This window comes from Mobula birostris, chromosome 19 (assembly GCF_030028105.1).
Source record: "Mobula birostris isolate sMobBir1 chromosome 19, sMobBir1.hap1, whole genome shotgun sequence".
NCBI lineage: Eukaryota > Metazoa > Chordata > Chondrichthyes > Myliobatiformes > Myliobatidae > Mobula > Mobula birostris.
The window spans coordinates 14,152,699-14,173,481 of NC_092388.1; the positions used below are offsets into that span (position 1 = coordinate 14,152,699).

Genomic DNA, 20,783 nt, shown 5'->3' on the forward strand with positions numbered 1-20,783 from the left:
AAGCTGCAGAAGGTTGTAAATCTAGTCAGCTCCATCTTGGTCAATAGCCTACAAACTACCCAGGACATCTTCAGGGAGCAGTGTCTCAGAAAGGCAGCGTCCATTATTAAGGACCTCCAGCACCCAGGGCATGCCCTTTTCTCACTGTTACCATCAGGTAGGAGGTACAGAAGCCTGAAGGCACACACTCAGCGATTCAGGAACAGCTTCTTCCCCTCCGCCATCCAATTCCTAAATGAACATTGAATCTTTGGACACTACCTCACTTTTTTAATATACAGTATTTCTGTTTTTGCATATTTTAAAAAATCTATTCAATTATACGTAATTGACTTACTAGTTTATTTATTATTATGTTTTATTTTATTTATTTCTCTCTCTCTCTCTCTCTCTCTGCTAGATTATGTATTGCATTGAACTGCTGCTGCTAATTTAACAAATTTCACGTCACATGCCGGTGATAATAAACCTGATTCTGATTCTGATAGTTAATCCTAAAGCATTTCATTAGAAGTTGTTGACAATTCCAATTTTATTGGTTGATAATGCAAATAATTTACATGTGAAAAGTAAATCTGATTCTGATTCTGCTGACTCGTCCTTCGTTCATGAAAATTCCATTTTGATTCCAAGTATGGCCCATTAGAAAAGTATTCACTCAGCATAAAACTTCTGAAGTTTCACATTATCAGATCACTTTCCTCCTTCGATACAACAATCCTGAACAATCTGCATCACTAATAGTACTGCCATTTTACAGATCAATATGCCTTGTCTCTTTATGGATATAAAATCGATCTATGCATATGCAGTAAGCTACTTATGCATTTATATTTATTGTGTCTTTTATTATTGTGTTCTTTATCTTACTGTTTTTTTAATGCTGCATTGGATCTGGAGAAACAATTATTTCATTCTCCTTTACACTTTTGCACTGGCAATGACATTAAACAATCTTGAATCGTGCAACCAAATATGCATTAATTAATAAATAATATATTACATAATTATCAAGTAAGGAGTCAACACGTTCTGATAGAAGGCCATTAGTCTGTAATGTTAGGTCTTTTACTTTCTGCCCAGATGCTGCCTGGCTCTCAGAGTATTTCCATTGCTTCCCGTTTACATTCAGAAGCCAATGAGAGCCAGGTATTAAGAAGTGAATACAATAGCAGATAAGCCAGTGAACAGAAAGCTATATTCTAGAAAATGGGCCCAAGATTGAATATCTGTTAATACTGGAGAAATGGACTATAGTGTATTGCTACTCTCTTCAGAAAGAAGGTACAGGAGCCTCAGGACTCACACCGTAAACACAAGGAATTCTGCAGATGCTGGAAATTCAAGCAACACACATCAAAGTTGCTGGTGAACACAGCAGGCCAGACAGCATCTCTAGGAAGAGGTACAGTCGAAGTTTTGGGCCAAGACCCTTCATCAGGACTAACTGAAGGAAGGGCTAGTAAGAGATTTGAAAGTGGGAGGGGGAGTGAGAGATCCAAAATGATAGGAGAAGACAGGAGGGGGAGGGATGGAGCCAAGAGCTGGACAGGTATTGGCAAAAGGGATATGAGAGGATCATGGGACAGGAGACCCAGGGAGAAGGAAAAGGGGGAGGGGGGAAAAACCCAGATGATGGGCAAGGGGTATGGTCCCTGGACCTCCTGTCCCATGATCCCCTCATATCCCTTTTGCCAATCACCTGTCCAGCTTTTGGCTCCATCCTTCCCCCTCCTGCCTTCTCCTATCATTTTGGATCTCCCCTCCCCCTCCTCCTCCCCCTCCCCCTCCCACATTCAAATCTCTTACTATCTCTTCCTTCAGTTAGACCTGACGAAGGATCTCGGCCTGAAACGTTGACTGTACCTCTTCCTAGAGATGCTGCCTGGCCTGCTGCGTTCACCAGCAACTTTCATGTGTGTTGCAGGACTCACACCACCAGGTTTAGGAACAGTTATTACCCCTCAACCATCAGGTTCTTGAACCAGAGGGGATAATTTCACTCAACTTTACTTGCCCCATCAATGATATGTTAGCGCAACCAATGGACTCAACTTTCAAGGACTCCATCTCATGTTCTCAATACTTATTGTTTATGTATTTATTATTATTTTTTCTTTTAGTATTTGCACAGTTTATTGTCTTTTGCACAGTGGTTGAACAGCCAAGTTGGGTGGTCTTTCATTGATTCTGTTATGGTTATTATTCTATAGATTTATTGAGAATGCCTGCAAGAAAATGAATTGCAGGGTTGTATATATGCACATTGATAATAAATTTAATTTGAACTTTGAACTTGGCCAGTTGATGTGCCAGCACAAAAATGGGATTGAAAGGGAAAATAAATTAGCCATGATCGAATGATGGGGCAGACATGATGAGCCTAATTCTGCTCCTATGTCTAATGGTCAAACAGAACATTTGAAAAGGATTGCTGACAAGAATAAATTTACAAAGCAGAAAGCACGTCAATGAACTGGCACAGGGCTGGGAACCAGGTATGTGAATGGAGGTGTGGGTGTAATATTTATTAATTAATTATATATCAGTCATTAATTAATTTATATGCTTGTAAGCATGTCCAAAATTACTGAAAGGTCATGAGCTACAAATCCATACAAAGCACACACTGTTAAACAGACAACCTCACAGCAGTCACACCATTAAATCAACAAGAGGAGAGTAGCAATAAAGAATTAATGGAGCTGTGAGATTAGTAATATTTCAGTTCCAAAGCATGCATCAGAACAGGGGCATCTGGTTGCTTCTGTACATGATGAGAGAGCAGTTAGTAAAGCATTTGGGATCCAAGGATTTATAAATAAAAATGACTAAGTACGAAAGACAGGCATTTATGTTGAATTATAACAAAACACCAATCAAGTTATAACTTTAGTATTGCCTACAATTCTGATGGTATGTCAGGAAGGATGTGACGGTCCTAGCATGGTTGTTGTGGTGGTGGGGGTGGGGATAAAAACTTGCTAAATGATTTCAGATTGGTTCAGGGACTGGAGTTGTTCTCTCTGGATCAAAGAAGACTGGTAGGAGATTTGACTGAGCTGTGCCAAATCAGAATTGGTTTAGAAAGAAGCTGCTCCCATTAGCACCAAAGTCTGTCCATTTTTAGGCAATGGACAGAAGATGAAGAAAAATAGAAGTGAGAGAAGTGTGGGGAATGTCGGTTGAACAATGAAAGTTTGTAGCAGGGCTGGTTCCAGAATCAATTGCCCCTCACGTCTTACACTCTAATGGACTGTGAGGTAAACCTGTTTATCCCAGTTTCAAAATCAACTGGGATTTTCAAAAGGGTTGGGCAGGATGGAGGAAAATAATTAATAACTACTTAACAAAACTGAGAATGGGGTGGGAGAAAAGAAGGGAATAGGCTGTTCAAAGAAGAGCCAATGAATAGAAGAGCCTTTAGAATAATTCCAACAATTTTTCAATCAATAAATGATTACAACAGCGAGTGTAATAACAAGTCACATAATGGGTGCCCAGCGTATTCAAAATTCACATAGTCGCAAACACCACAAAATTATATTTTATTCAAATTAATGGAATAGTGGTATGAGTAATCAATCAATGCATTCAAATTAATGGAGTGGTGATCTGAGTAATCAGTCAGTCAGTATGGAAATGCATAATAATTCATAGTTAAACATAAATCGGGCCTCAGGCAGGCCATTAAATTTCTACTGGAAGATGGGCACAGCAACTGAATGGGATTTTTGGCTGAAATGAAGTTTTAGTTTTATGTCAATAACAACGCTGAGAAAATAAGAATTAACAAAGTAGAATGAGCAGTTCATTAATAAAGCACAGGGTAAAGTAGTAAACTAATCAATAAATTAAATTAGTAGTTATCAGTGAATTAGAACATTCTGCTGCCAGCAAAATCAAAGAAACAAATTAAAAAACAGTTTGCACAATAGAAAGGCATTCTGCTTGATCAGAGCCTTGAAGATGAAAATTAACCCATGAGATTAAGACCATAAAAACATACATGAGGCACAGGAGCAGAATTAGGCCATTCAGCCCATCGAGTCTGCTCTGCTATTCAATCATAGCTGACTTATTTTCCCTCTCAACCCCATTCTCATGCCTTCTCCCTGTATCCTCTGACACCCTTACTAATCAAGAATCTATCATTATCTGCTTTAAATATACTCGATGACTTGACCTACACAGCCATCTGTACCATGAAATACCATGTATAAAGAAAACAATAACCTAAACGTAAGTTACATAAAAGGATCGTTCACTTTTGCTTCCTTGTATGTCCTTTTCTTGGCTTTTATGCAGTCCTTAACTTCCCTCGTCAGCCACGGTGCTTGCTCCTGCCACTTGACAACTACCTCTTCTGCGGAACGTATCTATCCTGCGGCTTGTGAACTATTCCCAGAAACTTCAACCATCTCTGCTCTGCCATCATCCCTGCCAGTTTCCTTCCCCACTCCACCTGGGCAAGTTCCTCTCTCATGCCTCTGTAATCCCCTTTATTCCATTGCAATACTGATACATGTGACTGGCCTTCTCCCTCTCAATTTGCAGTATGAATTCAATCATATTATGATCACTGCCTCCAAGAGTTCATTTATGTTAAGTTCCCTAATAAGATCTGAGTTATTACACAACACCCAATGTAAGACAGCCTTTCCCCATGTAGGCTCAAGCACAAGCTGCTCTAAAAAGCCATCTCATAGGCAATCAACAAATTCCCTCTCTTGTGATCCAGGACCAACCTGATATTCCCAACCTCCTTCTATACTGAAGTCCCCCGTTACAATTGTGTCATTACCCTTATTACATGCCTTTTCCAGCTCCCTTTGCAATCTCAACCCCACATCTTGGCTGCTGTTTGGAGGCCTATATATTATTCCCATAATGGTTTTCTAACTCTTGCAATTTCTTAATTCCAGCCACAAAGATTCAACGTTCTTTGATCTTATGTCACCTCTTTCTAAAGATGTAATTCCATCTCTTACAAACAGAGCAACACCACCGCCTATGCCTTCCTGCCTGTCCTTTCAATACAAAGTATACCCTTTGGTGTTAAGCTCCCAACTATGGCCTTCTTTCAGCCACGATTCAGTGATGCCCACAACGTCATACCAACCAATCTCTAATCGTGCCACGAATTTGTCCACCTTATTCCGAATGCTACACACATTTAAATACACCCTCCATCTACTTGTAAACCTGCTGGCTCAACCTCAGCTCTATCATTCTGGTTCCCATCCCCCTGTCATATTATTTTAAACCATCTCCAACAGCTGTAGCAAACCTGCCCACAAGAATATTGGCCTTCCTTGGATTCAAATGCAACCCGTCCCTTTTGTACAGGTCCCATCTGCCCCAAAAGAGGTCCCAATTATCCAGAAATCTGAATCCCTGCCCTCTGTTCCAATTTCTCAGCTTCCTTCCTAACTCCCTGTATTCTTTTCTCGGGACCTCTCCCTTTTTCTTCTGATGTCATTGGTACCAATATGTACAACGACGTCTGACTGCTCACCCCCCCTTTTCAGGATATTGTGGATGCGTCCAGAAACATCTCCGACCCTGGGACCTGGGCGGCAGTATATTACTTTGAGATTCATTTTCTTGCAGACATTTACAGGCAGATAAAGAAATACAATTGCAGTTATGGAAAACTATGCCTAAACAAAGATTGAAAAACAACCAGTGTGCAAAACAAGACAAATCATGTAAGTAATGAATTAAAAAATCTTGTTCTGATTGTGAAGTACTACTCTCACCAGGCCTCTGTACCCTTGAGTCCAGCACTGTGGTTCAACTGACATAGAGAATTCCTTGACCCCAGAATGCTCATAACTAGCTCTGTCAAAGAGCAAAGCAGTTTTGTTTGCTGTGAAAATTGTTAACCCATTTATTAGTTGTAAACTGTATCTGACATTCAAAGACATTTAAGAACTATTTAAGCTGAAAAAAGTCACCTCAGACATGGAGAAATAAAGTTAATCAGAACGTAAAGATTGGCCTTATTTGTCACATACGCATTGAAACATCAACACAGACAGTGAAACACGTCGTTTTGTGTCAGTGACCAGCATAGCCTGAGAAACGTGCTGGAGGAAGCCCTCAGGTAGCACCACAATTCCAGCACCATAGTCATAGTCATACTCTATTGATCCCGGGGGGAATTGGTTTTCATTACAGTTGCACCATAAATAATTAAATAGTAATATGTAAATTACGACAGGAAATAAGTCCAGGACCAGCCTTTTGGCTCAGGGTGTCTGACCCGCCAAGGGAGGAGTTGTAAAGTTTGATGGCCACAGGCAGGAATGACTTCCTATGACGCTCTGTGCTGCATCTCGGTGGAATGAGTCTCTGGCTGAATGTACTCCTGTGCCCAACCAGTACATTATGTAGTGGATGGGAGACATTGTCCAAGATGGCATGCAACTTGGACAGCATCATCTTTTCAGACACCACCGTCAGAGAGTCCAGTTCCATCCCCACAACATCACTGGCCTTATGAATGTGTTTGTTGATTCTGTTGGTGTCTGCTGCCTTCAGCCTGCTACCCCAGCACACAACAGCAAACATGATCGCACTGGCCACCACAGACTCGTAGAACATCCTCAGCATCGTCCGACAGATGTTAAAGGACCTCAGTCTCCTCAGGAAATAGAGACGGCTCTGACCCTTCTTGTAGACAGCCTCAGTGTTCTTTGACCAGTCCAGTTTATTGTCAATTCGTATCCCCAGGTATTTGTAATCCTCCACCATGTCCACACTGACCGCCTGGATGAAGATAGGGGTCACCGGTGCCTTAGCTCTCCTCAGGTCTACCACCAGCTCCTTAGTCTTTTTCACATTAAGCTGCAGATAATTCTGCTCACACCATATGACAAAGTTGCCTACCGTAGCCCTGTACTCAGCCTCATCTCCCTTGCTGATGCATCCAACTATGGCAGAGTCATCAGAAAACTTCTGAAGATGACAAGACTCTGTGCAGCAGTTGAGCACAGAGTAAGCATAGCTTATTAACCCTCACCCTAACCCGTATGACTTTTAAATGCCCGGTAAAAACCCACGCAGTCTTGGGGAGAATGTACAACCTCCTTATTGACAGTGGTGGGATGGAACACTGATCAGTGTACGCTGCCATTATAAAGCATTGTGCTAACTGCTACACTACCATACCACCCCTAATATCTAAATATTACCTAATCTAAGGTGAAATAACTTTAAAAAGACCCCTGCTTTCCCTCCTTGCCTCCTTTTCCACAGGTCTATAGTCTGCATTGAAATCATTGAGATTTCAGTCCCTATACCAGGTCTGACCTGGTGTAGGACCTGAGAGATAAATTCGCCAGCATAAAGCTGAAGATTCCCAGCAAGACGCAGCGTAGCCATTGGGCTCAATTAACTCCTGCAATGGAGGGGACAGCTAGATGCAGAGCCATCTGTCAATCAGTAAATCCCAGGATTCTAATCTGGCGCATTGTCACCGAGCTGTAGGAAGTCAGTACATTGGTGCTGGGAATTTCTACTGCACTATATAATTTTACAAATGTCAGCTTTGGCAAGGAGATGATAAAATACTGACAATAAAAGTATGTTTTGTAAGTCCATGGGCATGACTCAATAAACAGACACAAACTGAAAAACAATTGTTAAACTCCAGTACTTTAAAATACTTCAAATGTTCATCTGCAATTTACATGAATAATTTAGAAATTATCAAATGATCGATTCTCAACAACATATGAAGAGTATTTTCGTATTTAAAATGTTATAATTACTGCAAAGATAAATGGTTTCAATAGATACTCAGTATAAAATGCAATTCATAATGAGTGAGCTGACAAGTGTAATTGTACTTACTGGCAAGAAAAAGTAGTCATTGTGCACGGACCACACAGCTTGTTCATTTATAAATTGCGAACTGCCATTTGTGCTGTTCACTGAGATGGGAGTTACCGCTGAGTTCTTCAGAAAAAACTGAAGGGAAAAAAATGGAAATGAGAAATAAACAGATGATGAAGATAAAAGTTTTTGTAGGTATTACCTCTCCAAAGACAACTGAAACGAGATACCTTATTTCAGTTCATGTATATTATTTTGCGACAATGTATGAAGTCACTGAATATCTTTAATGATCAAATAACCTTCAACTACTGATTCAGCAATTAATATGACATTTGTTAATGTGACCATTTTGTTTTTTCATTAACATTGGTTATGCATACAAACATATTTATAGCATACACCTGTATTTTTGTTTCTTTCAAACTGAGATCTGATACGCTTTTGAAGCACAAAGATAACAGCAGGTTGTCCGGGAGAAAATCTGGAATCTGTGAGTATAGAGGGATTTGGGAATACAGATCCATAACTCGTTGAAAGTGGCGTCACGTAGATAAGGTCGTAAAGAGAGGTTTTGGCACCTTGGCCTTCATAAAGTATTGAGCACAAGCGTCGGTGACGTTATGTTGAAGTTCTTCAAGATATTACTGAGACCAAATTTGGCACATCGTGTGCAGTTCTGGTCACCTAGCTGTAGGAAAGATTGAAGATTGAAGATTGAAAAAGCACAGGGAAAATTTACAAGATGTTGTTGGGACGTGAGTCCCTGAGTTATGAGGAAAGGTTAAATAGATTTAGGACTTTATTCCCTGCAGTGTAGAATTAGGTGAGATTTGATAAAGGTATACAAGTGTATGAGAGGTTCAGATAAGTAAGTGCAAGCAAGATCTTGCCACTGAGGTTGGGTGAGAGACTAGAACTAGAGGTCATAGGTTACGGGTGAAAAGTGGAATATTTAACGGGAATTTGAGAGGACTTTGCTCAGAGGGTGGAGTGAGTGTGGAACCTGTTGCCAGGGGTAATGGTGGATGTGGCGTTGATTTCAATATTTAAGAGAAGCTTGAATAAGTACGTGGACCAGAGGGGTATGGACGGCAGGTCAGTGTGACTGGGCAGAATTCAGCACAGGTTTGATGGGCCAAAGAGCCTGTCTCTTTGCAGTAATGTTCTATGTCTCATTGGCCGTCCAGCAGTTCTGTTAATCCTGGAGAATGGTGTGTGATGAGGAAGAAGCCAAATGTTCCATGCTCATCAGATTGACAAATTATTCTTAAAGGTTTTGTTAATATTACTGGTAGAAATATATTTTATTGTGAAAGATTGAAAGGTTAGAGGATATAAAAACTGAACTCAATATACACCCTGACTTTCAAAGAAACGGTTGTCAGTCCTGAATAATATGCTATTAAATATTCTGCTGATGCTGAGACTCGTGAGCAGATTTATGGTTGGACAAAAAAACAGGATACATTTGCACAGAAAGTGATTATTATTGACAACACTTCCCTGGGAATCTATGGAATAGCACAAGAGTTAGACTTCAGGTAAAGATAGTTCGCCAAGTTAATTAATCACATGAAGGCTTTGTCCACTTGTTGGTGATGAAATGAAGATTCGTACAGACAACAGGATTTCAGATGAGGAAAATAAAATATAGGCAGATTTGAGGCAGAATAGACTTCTGTTTCTTTTATATTTTTTTAATACTGATAATAATCCAATGAACTTGGGTTGGAGGAAAGTCAACCACATGCAGGACACACTGGTGGATCAGGGACGTGCAAGTGCTCACAGGCATCCTGGAATAACCCAAATGAGACTATGGCCATATTACAGTACTAGGGTGCTTCATACAAGGGCCCCTCTAATAAAACAACTTGGTTCAAAATTCACCTCAATGTTTCAAAGTGAGTGTTGCTCTGGAATAATATCATCAAGTGCATCACTGACTCTGAAACAATATCAGAGATGTAAGGATGAATTAAAACACAAGGTAGCTGAGCCACTTGACAGAGAAACATAAAGAGGAGCAATTTATTCTGGGTTAAATCAACTTTCAGCTGTATACCACTGAAAATGATCAGGCTCACCAATCCAATGTGAAGGTAGCACTTTACAGTGGAATGACATTTTTAGGTTCTACTGCAACTTCTCTGAAAATAATATCATTCACAAGTACATACGGGAAGATTGTGACCAGATTCTGACAATGGCTATTAAATGACAAATTGCCTTTTTGCTCCATTGGTGCCAGGCAATATTGTTCTCAAACGGGAAAGATCTTAACCACCTACCCTGGGTAGTGCTTTGCTCAACATGAACATCCAGGTGTCAGCATGGACACAGACCACAAATGCCTCATAAATACTGCAGCTAAGAGAACAAGTTAGCCTTCCTCCTTTGACAGGGCACAGGTCAGCTATGGTAACATTCAAGCTCATACCACCCAGGGCGAAAGAGTTCGTTCAATTGTACCTTTCCTCATCTACTGCATCAAGGCTGTAGAGTACACTGTGTATAAACCACACCACAGATGTTCACCCAGGATGCTCGGGCAGCATCTCCCAAACCTGTGGCCTCTACCACCAAGAAGGTCAAAGGCAGCAAGCACATAGAAACACCACCAAGTGGCATACACTCCTGATCTGGAAAAATGTCCCTACCTTGTTACAGATATCCCTTTGGTCCTGTCTGTGCCTTTGCAAGTACAACTGTTGTCTGTTTTTAAAATTTGTCCAATTTCTGAAGAAATGCTAATTCTGTTTCTCTTCCCGCTGATGCTGCTGGCCCTGGAGAGTGTTTCCAGCATTTTCTATTCTTGGTGAAAATATGTGCCCTTCCTTCATTGTCTTTGGGATGCAATGTCAACATTCACATTGAGAGGACTGGAATATAAATGCAAAGATGTAATGCTGGGAATTTATCAGGCGTTTGTCAGACCAGACTTGGAGTATTGTGAGCAGTTTTAGGGCATAGGAGGGAGTTCAGAGGCAATTCATGAGAATGATCCTGGAAATGAAAGGGTTAATGTATGAGGGGCATTGGATGGCTGTGGACGTGTGCTGACTGGAGTTTAGAAGAAAGAGGAGGGAACTCATTGAAGCCTATTGAAAATTGAAAACCCAAGATAGAGTGGATGTGGAGAGGATGTTCCCAATATTGGAGCAGACTAGGACCAAGGGACGTCCCTGTAGAATAGGGATGGGAGGGACTTCTTTAGTCTGAGGGTGGTGAATCTGTGGAATTCGTCACTATGGATGGATGTGGAAACCACGTCATTGAGTAGATTTAGAGCAGAGGTTGATAGGTTCTTGACTAGTAAGGGCATTGAAGGTGATGGTGAGAAGACAGGAGAATGGGGTTAAGGCGGATGATAAATCAGCCATTATGGAATGGTGGAGAGACTTGGGATGGGCTGAACAGCCTAATTCTGCTCCTATCTCTTGTGGACTCATGGGATCAAATATCAGAGCTCACTATCCAACAGCATTGTGGAGGTACCTACAACCAGCACGTTCTCAAGGAAAATTAGGAAAATTTAAATGCTCACAATCAATCCTGACCTTGGCAACAACGCTTGCAAGCCAAAATAAGTAAGCAACCACTTTCCAATGTGTCTATTTTCCAACATCTAGTATTACTTACAAAATAGAATGATAAAATATGCAAAATATGCTTAGTATTCAAACACATGTGGCTTATTGTACATTATAAAGTGGGGTATATTTAGTGATCACGAATAGGAAACCAATCATGTAACATGCAATAGCACTGTAATTATGTAACAGCATAATTGGATCTGTTACAGGGACAAATAATGCACTTTCCTACTTGGTGCTGTTATTCGTCTGAACTATTTGCCTTTTCAGTGAACAGCACCCACTCAATGGCCACTTTATTAGGTACGCCTGTACACCGGCTCGTTAATGCAAATACCTAATCAACCAATCATACGGCAGCATCTGAATGCCTAAAAGCATGCGGATATAGTCAAGAGGTTTAACTGTAGTTCAGACCAAACATCAGGATGGGGAAGAAATGTGATCTAAATGACTATGACTGTGGAATGATTGTTGGTGCCAGAACGGGTGATCTTCCAGGACTTTCACGCACACCAGTCTCTAGAGTTTACAGAGAGTGGTGAGAGAAATGAAAGAAAAAAAACAACCTGTATGTAGAAATTCTGTGAGTGAAAATGCTTTGTTAACAAGAGAAGTCAGAGGAGAATGGCCAGACTGGTTCAGGAAGGTGATAGTAACTCAAACAACCATGTGTTACAACAGTGGTGTGCAGAAGAGCATCTCTGAATGCACAACACATCAACCTTGAAGTGGATGGGCTACAGCTCAAGCAGACCATGAACATACACTGAGTGGCCACTTCATTATGTACAGGAGGTACCTAATAAAATGGCCACTGGGTGTGGCCATTTACTACACAGAAATATGCTCTTCCCTCCAGTATTGAAGCACATCTCTATTGTACCTCACTAATATACAGTATTTAGCAAACAGCATTATGCTAGTGCAGTATTGAACCACAGCCCTCTGAGTGATCTCTGTGGTTTGATTACTGAACCCATCTAAATCAGGTGCAACAGGATGACCTCCATAATCTACTGAAACAGAGCATTAAGTTTAGTGCCATAGAAAAGGTTAATGCACTTAGTTAAATGATCCATATAAATTGAAAGACAAGTTCACATAAAGTAAATCCTCTTTGATCCCAGTGTCAGTAGGAGGCAAACAACTTACTAGGCAGATGCTGCTCAAAACTTTCATTTTCAGAACCGCATGCTTTCTTAAAATTCCATGCAGGCATAATAAATTATTGTGTTTCATGGAGATGGAATCAGAATCAGGTTTATTATCACTGGCATATGTCGTGAAATGTGTTAACTTAGCGGCCGCAGTACAATGCAATACGTGATAATATAGAGAATAAATAAATAAATAAATTACAGTAAGTATATATACGTGCATTAATTAGTTAAATTAATAATAGTGCAAAAACAGAAATAATAGAAGTGAGGTAGTGTCCAAAGATTCAATGTCCATTTAGGAATTAGATGGCAGAGGGGAAGAAACTGTTCCTGAATCACTGAGTGTGTGTCTTCAGGCCTCTGTATCTCCTTCCTAATGGTAACAGTGAGAAGAGGGTATGTCCTGGGTGTTGGGGGTCCTTAATGATAGATGCTGCCTTTCTGAGTCACCGCTCCTTGAAGATGTCTTAGATATGACGGAGCCTAGTACCCAAGATGGAGCTGACTAATTTTACAACTTTCTGTAGTTTCTTTCGATCCTGTGTAGCTCCCGTCACCCCCCACCCCCCAAATACCAGACAGTGATACAACCTGTCAGACTGCTCTCCACAATACATCTGCAGAACTTTGAGTGTTTTAGATGACAAACCAAATCTCCTCAAACTCCTAATGAAATATAACTGTCTTGCCTTCCTTATAGCTGCATCGATATGTTGGGAACAGGTTAGATCATCAGAGATCTTGACAGCCAGGAACTTGAAATTGCTCACTCTCTCCACTTCTGATCCCTCTATGAAGATTGATTCATCATCCCTAGTCCTACCCTTTCTGAAGTCCACAATCAGCTCTTTGGTCTTACTGATGTTAACTTCAAGGATGTTGCTGTGACACCACTCAAAAGCTGGTATAGCTTGGTCCTGTATGCCCTCTCATCTCCATCTGAGCTTCTGCCAACAGCGGTTGTCTCATCAGCAAATTTATAGATGGTACTTGAGCCACGCAGTCATGGGTACAGAGGGAGTAGGGCAGTGGCCTAAGCACACATCCCTGAGGTGCGCCAGCGTTGATTATCAGCGAGGAGGAGATGCATTACCAAGCCACAGAGATTGTGGTGTTCCAGTTAGGAAGTCGAGGATCCAATTGCAGGGGGAGGTAAGGAGGCCCAGATTCTATAGCTTATCAATCAGGACTGTAGGAATGATGGTGTTAAACGCTCATGATGGACTGATGGTGAACATTTCAGCATATTAGAGTCACCAAACATAGTGTAATGAAATAAGAGAGTGAGGTCCTATTCTTTCTTTTATCAGTCAGTTTTCCAATCTCATTTGTATGAAGCACATGGGCAGTAACTACAAATGTGAGAGCAATCATCTGAGCCTTACCCTTACACAAACCCTGACTGCAAATTCAGTGGAGTTTCTGCCAGAAGTTTGGGATCAAACATTTGTATTTTTTTTACAGTTTGTAGACAATTTGTAACCCAAAAGATCCACGCCTGTTGCAAAGGAGCTCCCAACTGAACTATTCATACACAATCCAGTGATTTATGGATGGGTATGAGGTTTCTGCTTCTAACACCCTTCAAAAATCCGTCACCCTCCTACTCCCAATTTTTCCCTCTAATCATTCTATCAAGCACTTTAAGTCTATCCCTCCAAGTTTCTTGATCTGTTAGTCTTTCCTATGTATTTGGACATCTCTGTCATTTCCTTAAAAAGTTAAATCAATTTATACAGATAGGGGTGGCATGGTAGTGTAGTGGCTAGTGTAATGCCATTAACAGTACCAGCGATCAGGGTTCAATTCCTGCTGCTGCCTGTTTGGATGTTCTTGCTGTGACGATGTGGGTTTTCTCTGGGTGATTTAGCCACATTCCAAAGAAGTACCAGTTGGTCGGTATTGGTCACAAGGGTGTAATTGGGCACTGTGGGTTCATTGGGCTGGAAGGCCCCGTTACCATGCTCTACCTCTAAATAAATAAAACAAAATAAAAGCCCTTCCTGTTATATATTCTCCTTAGCCCTGATTACTAGTACATTCTATATGAGGGTTTATCCTCTCAGATACAATGGATTCCAATCATTTATCCACATGTTACCCTAACTGATCAGGACATGAAGGGGTATGGGGAGAAGGTAGGAGATTGGGCCTGAGAGGGAAGTGAATCAGCCATGATGAACTGGTAGGGCAGACTTGACGGCTAAATTTTGTTCCTATATCTTCTGATCTTAATACATTTACTACATTCGCACTATCCAATATTTCATACACAACTTCCAGAACCACATCACCGTCAATGCCTAGTTCCCTGAAGACAGCCACAATTTGTTTTGTTCGTGTATTTATTAAGAGTCTTTTCTTCAACCGTCATCTCCACATGTAGGTTTGCTTTTTGGTTTTAATCGGCGCTACTTTCCCTTGTTCAGAAAACAGTTTGCATTTCCTTTGATTTTACTTGAGAGTGCTTATTCATAATCCATTTGTAGTCTACTAATTTTCTTTTTAATTTTACACCAATGAATGGCCTATGATATTGGTTAGACATATATTTGATAATTAACAAAAAATGGTAAATTAAATCTCTGATAATTTGTTTTTTTAGTTTGATTATAAAGTGGCAAACTTACCATGTTAAATATAGCCATAACTAATATAACTGTGGTGGTAGTCATTGTGAGTGTAAGACGAGGCCAAGGTCTATTGGCAATTATCTCTGACGATTTCAAAATCCACATCAAGGAAGCTGAAGCCTTCTTGCTACATTGCTAGATGCAGGAAAAACAATAAATTAAACTTCTATATAGAAAATATCAAGACATGCTTGCAGAAAAATTAACAACTTTTGCACTGAGTGCTTTTTGCTGTCCTCATATGGTTGGGAGCCTTGGAAACAATTGTTTTTTTATTTCCCAGAAAAACAAGATTAAATGAGATTTAATAGCTCATGAAGTAAGAATCACCAACCCACTTTTATGCCTTTTAAATATCAGAATGCATTATTACAAAAACATGTGATGCAGAAAGACTCTAATGGATTAGAATTTCTTCCATAAATGTCAGCACTAATGAAGCAGTGTGTTGTGAGGTCTCATGTCATGGCTCAGTGAGGCTAGGACAGAAAGGTGTTCTCATGTGGGTGACATCCTCAACATAATTCACCTTAGAAGCAGCTGCACTGCACAGGCTATACAGTAAGTTTTGCGTCTAAGTAAGTTTTGGTCTCCCATAAAAGACTGTCCGCCCCTATATTTCTATAATATCACCTCTCATTCTCTCATGTTCCAAGGAATACAAGCCGAGCCTGGACCAGCCTCCCCCTATCGCTCATGCCCTGTAGTTCTGGCAACATCCTCATAAATCTTCTCTGCATTCTTTCCATTTTTAACCATGTCTTTCCTATAATAGGGTGAACGAAACCCAAAATCCTAATCAGGTTTATTGCCACTGACCTATGCCGCCGAATTTGTTGTTTTGTGGCAGTAGTACGGTGCAAGTGTGGCCTCACCAATGGTTACACAACTACAGCATAACGTTCCAACTCTCATATTCAATGACCTGACTGATGAGGGCCAGTGTCCTGTCTTTTTCACCACCCAGTCTACCCGTAAGACAACTTTCAATGGACTATGCACATGTACTCCTCAGTCCTATCTGTTCTATTACACCCCCTTCTGCCTTACCATAGTAAGTCCCACACTGGTTTGACTCACTGTATCTGTATTGAAATCCTTGGCCCACTTCCCTAACCGATCAAGGTATCCTTGTAATCTACGACAACTTTCTTTCCAATCAAAATCATTTCTATAAATAACCAATAACAAGCATAACAACCCCAACCCTGGAGGTACACCATTAGTTACCATCCTCCATCCTGAGAAATAGCCAACCTCTGAGCCAATCTTGAATCCACCCACCCAGCTCTCTCTGGTTTCCATGGGAACAGCCCACCATGCAGTACTGTGTTGAAGGTCTTGCTAAATTCCAAATAGACAAGATTCACAGCCTTACCCTCAAAATACTCTAAAAGGTTTGTCAAACATGACTTCCCGTGCACAAAGCTATGCTGATGGAGGACTCTCTCCATCGAGGCTGGCTGACCTGCTGAGTGCATCCAGTGCTTTGGCGTTAATCTAAATTTTACATCTACTGCCAGAGTACCTCTCATTTATAGTCCGATTTTTTGAGATCAAAAGAGTTTTGTTGTCTCGGTCCATATATATTTAGAAAATTAGCACTTGCTTCAAGGACACCAGAGAAGGAATTGCAGAAGCATACAGAAATTAGAAATGTGCAAAGTCAGGATCATCATTTATCCATGATGTTAGAAGCTCCCATGCTGGGTTAGGGGCTGGCCCTGCAGTGGGACTCCTGCCAGTGGGGCTCTCAGTGTTCACTCCCTGGAAGACAAGCTGGATTATGTTCATCAGTGGCTGTGGAAGATGAGGAACTGCTGCGTGTTTGTTCTTGCAGAAATGTGGCTCCAGGACTACATTCCAAGGACTATAAATCTTCAGGGACTTGTGCTGATATTATTTTGTGACTGTATATGCTATCATAACTATAAATGCCGCGTGTGACTATATGTACTGTGTTTTACAACTTGGCCCTGGAGAAACGCTGTTTCGTTTAGCTGTATATACGTGCATGATTGAATGACAATTACACTTGATCTCAAACTTGATATTTTCCAACTGTCACCCTTTTGCCATGCAAAATCGCAAAATATATACAAGCCACAAACAAGAGGAAATCTGCAGATGCTGGAAATCTGAGCAACACACACTGGAGGAACTCAGCAGGCCAGGCAGCATCTATGGAATAAAGTACAAATGTCGACGGTACTTTTTTCCATAGATGCTGCCCGGCCTGCTGAGTTCCTCCAGCATTTTGTGTGTGTTGCTCGCAAAATGTATACATTTATTTACAGATAGATCACCCAAATTTAAGTTCCATTCTGCACTTTACAAATTGCTTAGCTACACTATAAAGTGTAAATCATTGAAAAGGCACGTTAATAACAAGCTAAAAGAAGTATTGGCAAATCTGCTGTGTGTGTCTTATATCTAGCCCTTGTTGGAAAGAAAATAACTCACAGTGGATGTCCACTATACATTCCTTGCAAGTGCTAGATAAAACCTCAAGTAATATATTATGTAAAAAGAGACACACATCCAACAGAGATTTTGCTGTTCAATATTGCTTCTTCAAACAAGATAAAGATGAAAGATGGCAGAATAAAGATGATAGCAGAGAACAGGAGACCTGGCAGCTTTTGAGTCAATGGCCTTTCATTGAAACTGGGAATAGTTAAAGAAATAGTTCGAAGATGGGAGAATGAAGGGGAAGGGAAATGGATCAATGGGTGTTGACAGGGTGAACGGGTGAAGAGATTAAACAACAAAAAAGGTGACTGTATATGTATAAAGTAAGTGGTAATAGGGAATAGGGTTTTGAAGAAGGGTCTCAGCACAAAACATTGACTGTTTATTAATTTCCATAGATGCTGCCTGACCCCTGTTGAGTTCCTTCAGTATTTTTTGTGTGTTACTGTGGATTTCCAGCGTCTGCAGAATCTCTTGTGTCACAGAATAATTCTCTGGGAATATCAGAGAAATGTGCAAAGATTGCTGGGAATCTAATACAAAAGTCTGAGAATTGCTGAGGGCCAGACACCATCCTGATGAAGAACTGATTTACTTGGTCTGTCATGGCGGGTGTTGTGCAGCTCATCAAAGTCTGTAGACGTAACCCAATAATTCCAGTTACCTGTCACTTAGTTATCTGTCTCATTTCCCCTCCAGTTTTTCTTTTTGCCTTAAGCCTCCTGTGATGTCCCAGTGTGGCCCAATGTAAGTTGAGGTGTACATACAGTATAGTCCTAATGAAGGGTCTCAGCCTGAAATATCGACTGTTTACTCTTTTCCATAGATGATGTCTGACCTGCTGAGTTCCTCTGGCATTTTGTGTGTGTTACTTACACAAGAGATTCTGCAGATGCTGGAAATCTTGAGGAACACACACACACACACACAATGAGGGGATATGGAGGGGATAGATACTGCCTGATTTGCTGAGTTTATTCATTCATTTAGTGATACAGTCTTGAACAGGACCTTCCAGCCCAGTGAGGAGGCCTGCCCAGCAACGCACCCATTTAGAAAAGACGTGTTAGAAGGGCAATGTCATGATAATCGTTGGAGATTTTAACATGAAAGTGGATTGGGAAAACTAGGTCAATACTGGACCTCAAGAGAGAGAATTTGTAAAGTATCTGAACAATGGCTTTTTAGAACAGCTTGTTGTTGAGCCCATTAGGGGATCAGCTGTGCTGGACTGGGTGTTGTGCAATGATCTGGAGGTGATAAGAGAGCTTAAGGTTAAGGAACCCTTCGGGAACAGTGATCATAATATGATTGAATTCACTTTGAAATTTGAGAAGGAGAAACTAAATTCCAATGTGTCAGTATTTTAGTGGAATAAAGGAAATTGCAATGGCATGAGAGGGGAACTGGCCAAAGTTGACTGGAAAGCGACACTAGTAGGAAGGACAGCAGAGCAGCAATGGCTGGAGTTTCTGCAAAAAGTGAGGGAAGTGCAGAACAGATATATTCCAAATAAGAAGAAGTTTTCGAATGGAAGAAGGACACTACCGTGGCTGACAAGTGAAGTCAGAGCCAAAGTAAGAGCAAAAGAGAGAACATACAGGGAAGCCAAAGTTAGTGGGAAGATACAGGATTGGGAAGCTTTTAAAAACTTGCAGAAGGAACTAAGAAGGTCATTAAAAAAGAAAAGATGAATTATGAAAGGAAGCTGGTGACTAATATCAAAGAAGATACTAAAAACTTTTTTTTGAAGTATATAAAGGGTAAAAGAGAGTTGAGGGTAGATATATAGGACCAATAGAAAATGACGCTGGAAATATTGTAATGAGAGACGCAGAGATGGCAGAGGAATTGAATGCGTATTTTGCATCAGTCTTCACAGTGGAAGACATCTGCAGTATACTGGACATTCAACAGTATCAGGGAAGTGAAGATTGTGCAGTGAAAATTACGACTGAGGAGGTACTCAGGAAGCTTATTGGTCTGAGGGTGGATAAATCTCCTGGACCTGATGGAATGCATCCTTGGGTTCTGAAGGAAGTAGCTGGAGAGATTGCAGAGGCATTGACGATAATCTTTCAAGAATGGATAGATTCTGGCATTGCACTGGATGACTGGAACATTGCAAATGTTACTTTGCTATTTAAGAAGGGTGGAGGCAGCAGAAAGGAAACTATCGACCTGTTAGCCTGACATCAGTGGTTGGGAAATTGTTGGAATCAATTGTTAGGGGTGAGATTACGGAGTACCTGGAGGCACATAACAAGGTAGGCCAAAGCCAGCATGGTTTCCCGAAAGGAAAATTCTGCCTGACTAACCTACTGCAGTTTTTTGAGGAAATTACAAGCAGGGTAGACAAAGGAGATGCAGTAGATGTGGTGTACTTGGATTTTCAGAAGGCCTTTGACAAGGTGCTGCACATGAGGCTGTTTAGCAAGATAAGAGCCCACGGAATTACAGGGAAGTTACTAGCATGGGTGGAGCATTGGCTGATCGGCAGAAAACAGAGAGTGGGAATAAAGGGATCCTATTCTGGCCGGCTGCTGGTTACCAGTGGAGTGCCACAGGGGTCGGTGTTGGGACCACTGCTTCTTATGATGTTTGTCAATGATTTGGACTATGGGGTTAATGGATTTGTGGCTGAATTTGCTGATGATACAAAGATAGGTGGAGGAGCTGGTTGTGTTGAGAAAACAGAGAGCCTACAGAGAGACTTAGATAGTTTAGGGGAATGGGCAAAGAAGTGGCAAATGAAATAAAATGTTGGAAAGTGTATGGTCATGCACTTTGGTGGAAGAAATAAATGGGCAGACTATTATTTAAAATGCAGAGATGCAAAGGGACTTGGGAGTGTTTGTGCAGGATACCCTAAAGTTTAACCTCCAGGTTGAGTCGGTGGTGAAGAAGGTAAATGTAATGTTGGCATTCATTTCTAGAGGTATAGAATATAAGAGCAGGGATATGATGTTGAGGTCTAAAAGGTACTCGTGAGATCACACTTGGAGTATTGTGTGCAGTTTTGGGCTCCTTATTTTAGAAAGGATATACTGACATTGGAGAGGGTTCAGAGAAGA

At 40.9% G+C, this 20,783-nt stretch overlaps 1 protein-coding gene across 1 annotated transcript in view; it reads right to left on the reverse strand.

Moving 5' to 3' along the window:
• LOC140212452 (adenylate cyclase type 2-like) overlaps positions 1 to 20,783 on the reverse strand; it is a 507,180-nt gene that overhangs the window by 41,962 nt on the left and 444,435 nt on the right. The window contains exons 17-18 of the mRNA XM_072283265.1: positions 15,235 to 15,372; positions 7,861 to 7,977 (exon numbers count right to left, since the gene is read on the reverse strand). Coding sequence (XP_072139366.1) covers positions 7,861 to 7,977; positions 15,235 to 15,372 — 255 coding nt within the window. The remainder of the gene's footprint in view (positions 1 to 7,860; positions 7,978 to 15,234; positions 15,373 to 20,783) is intronic.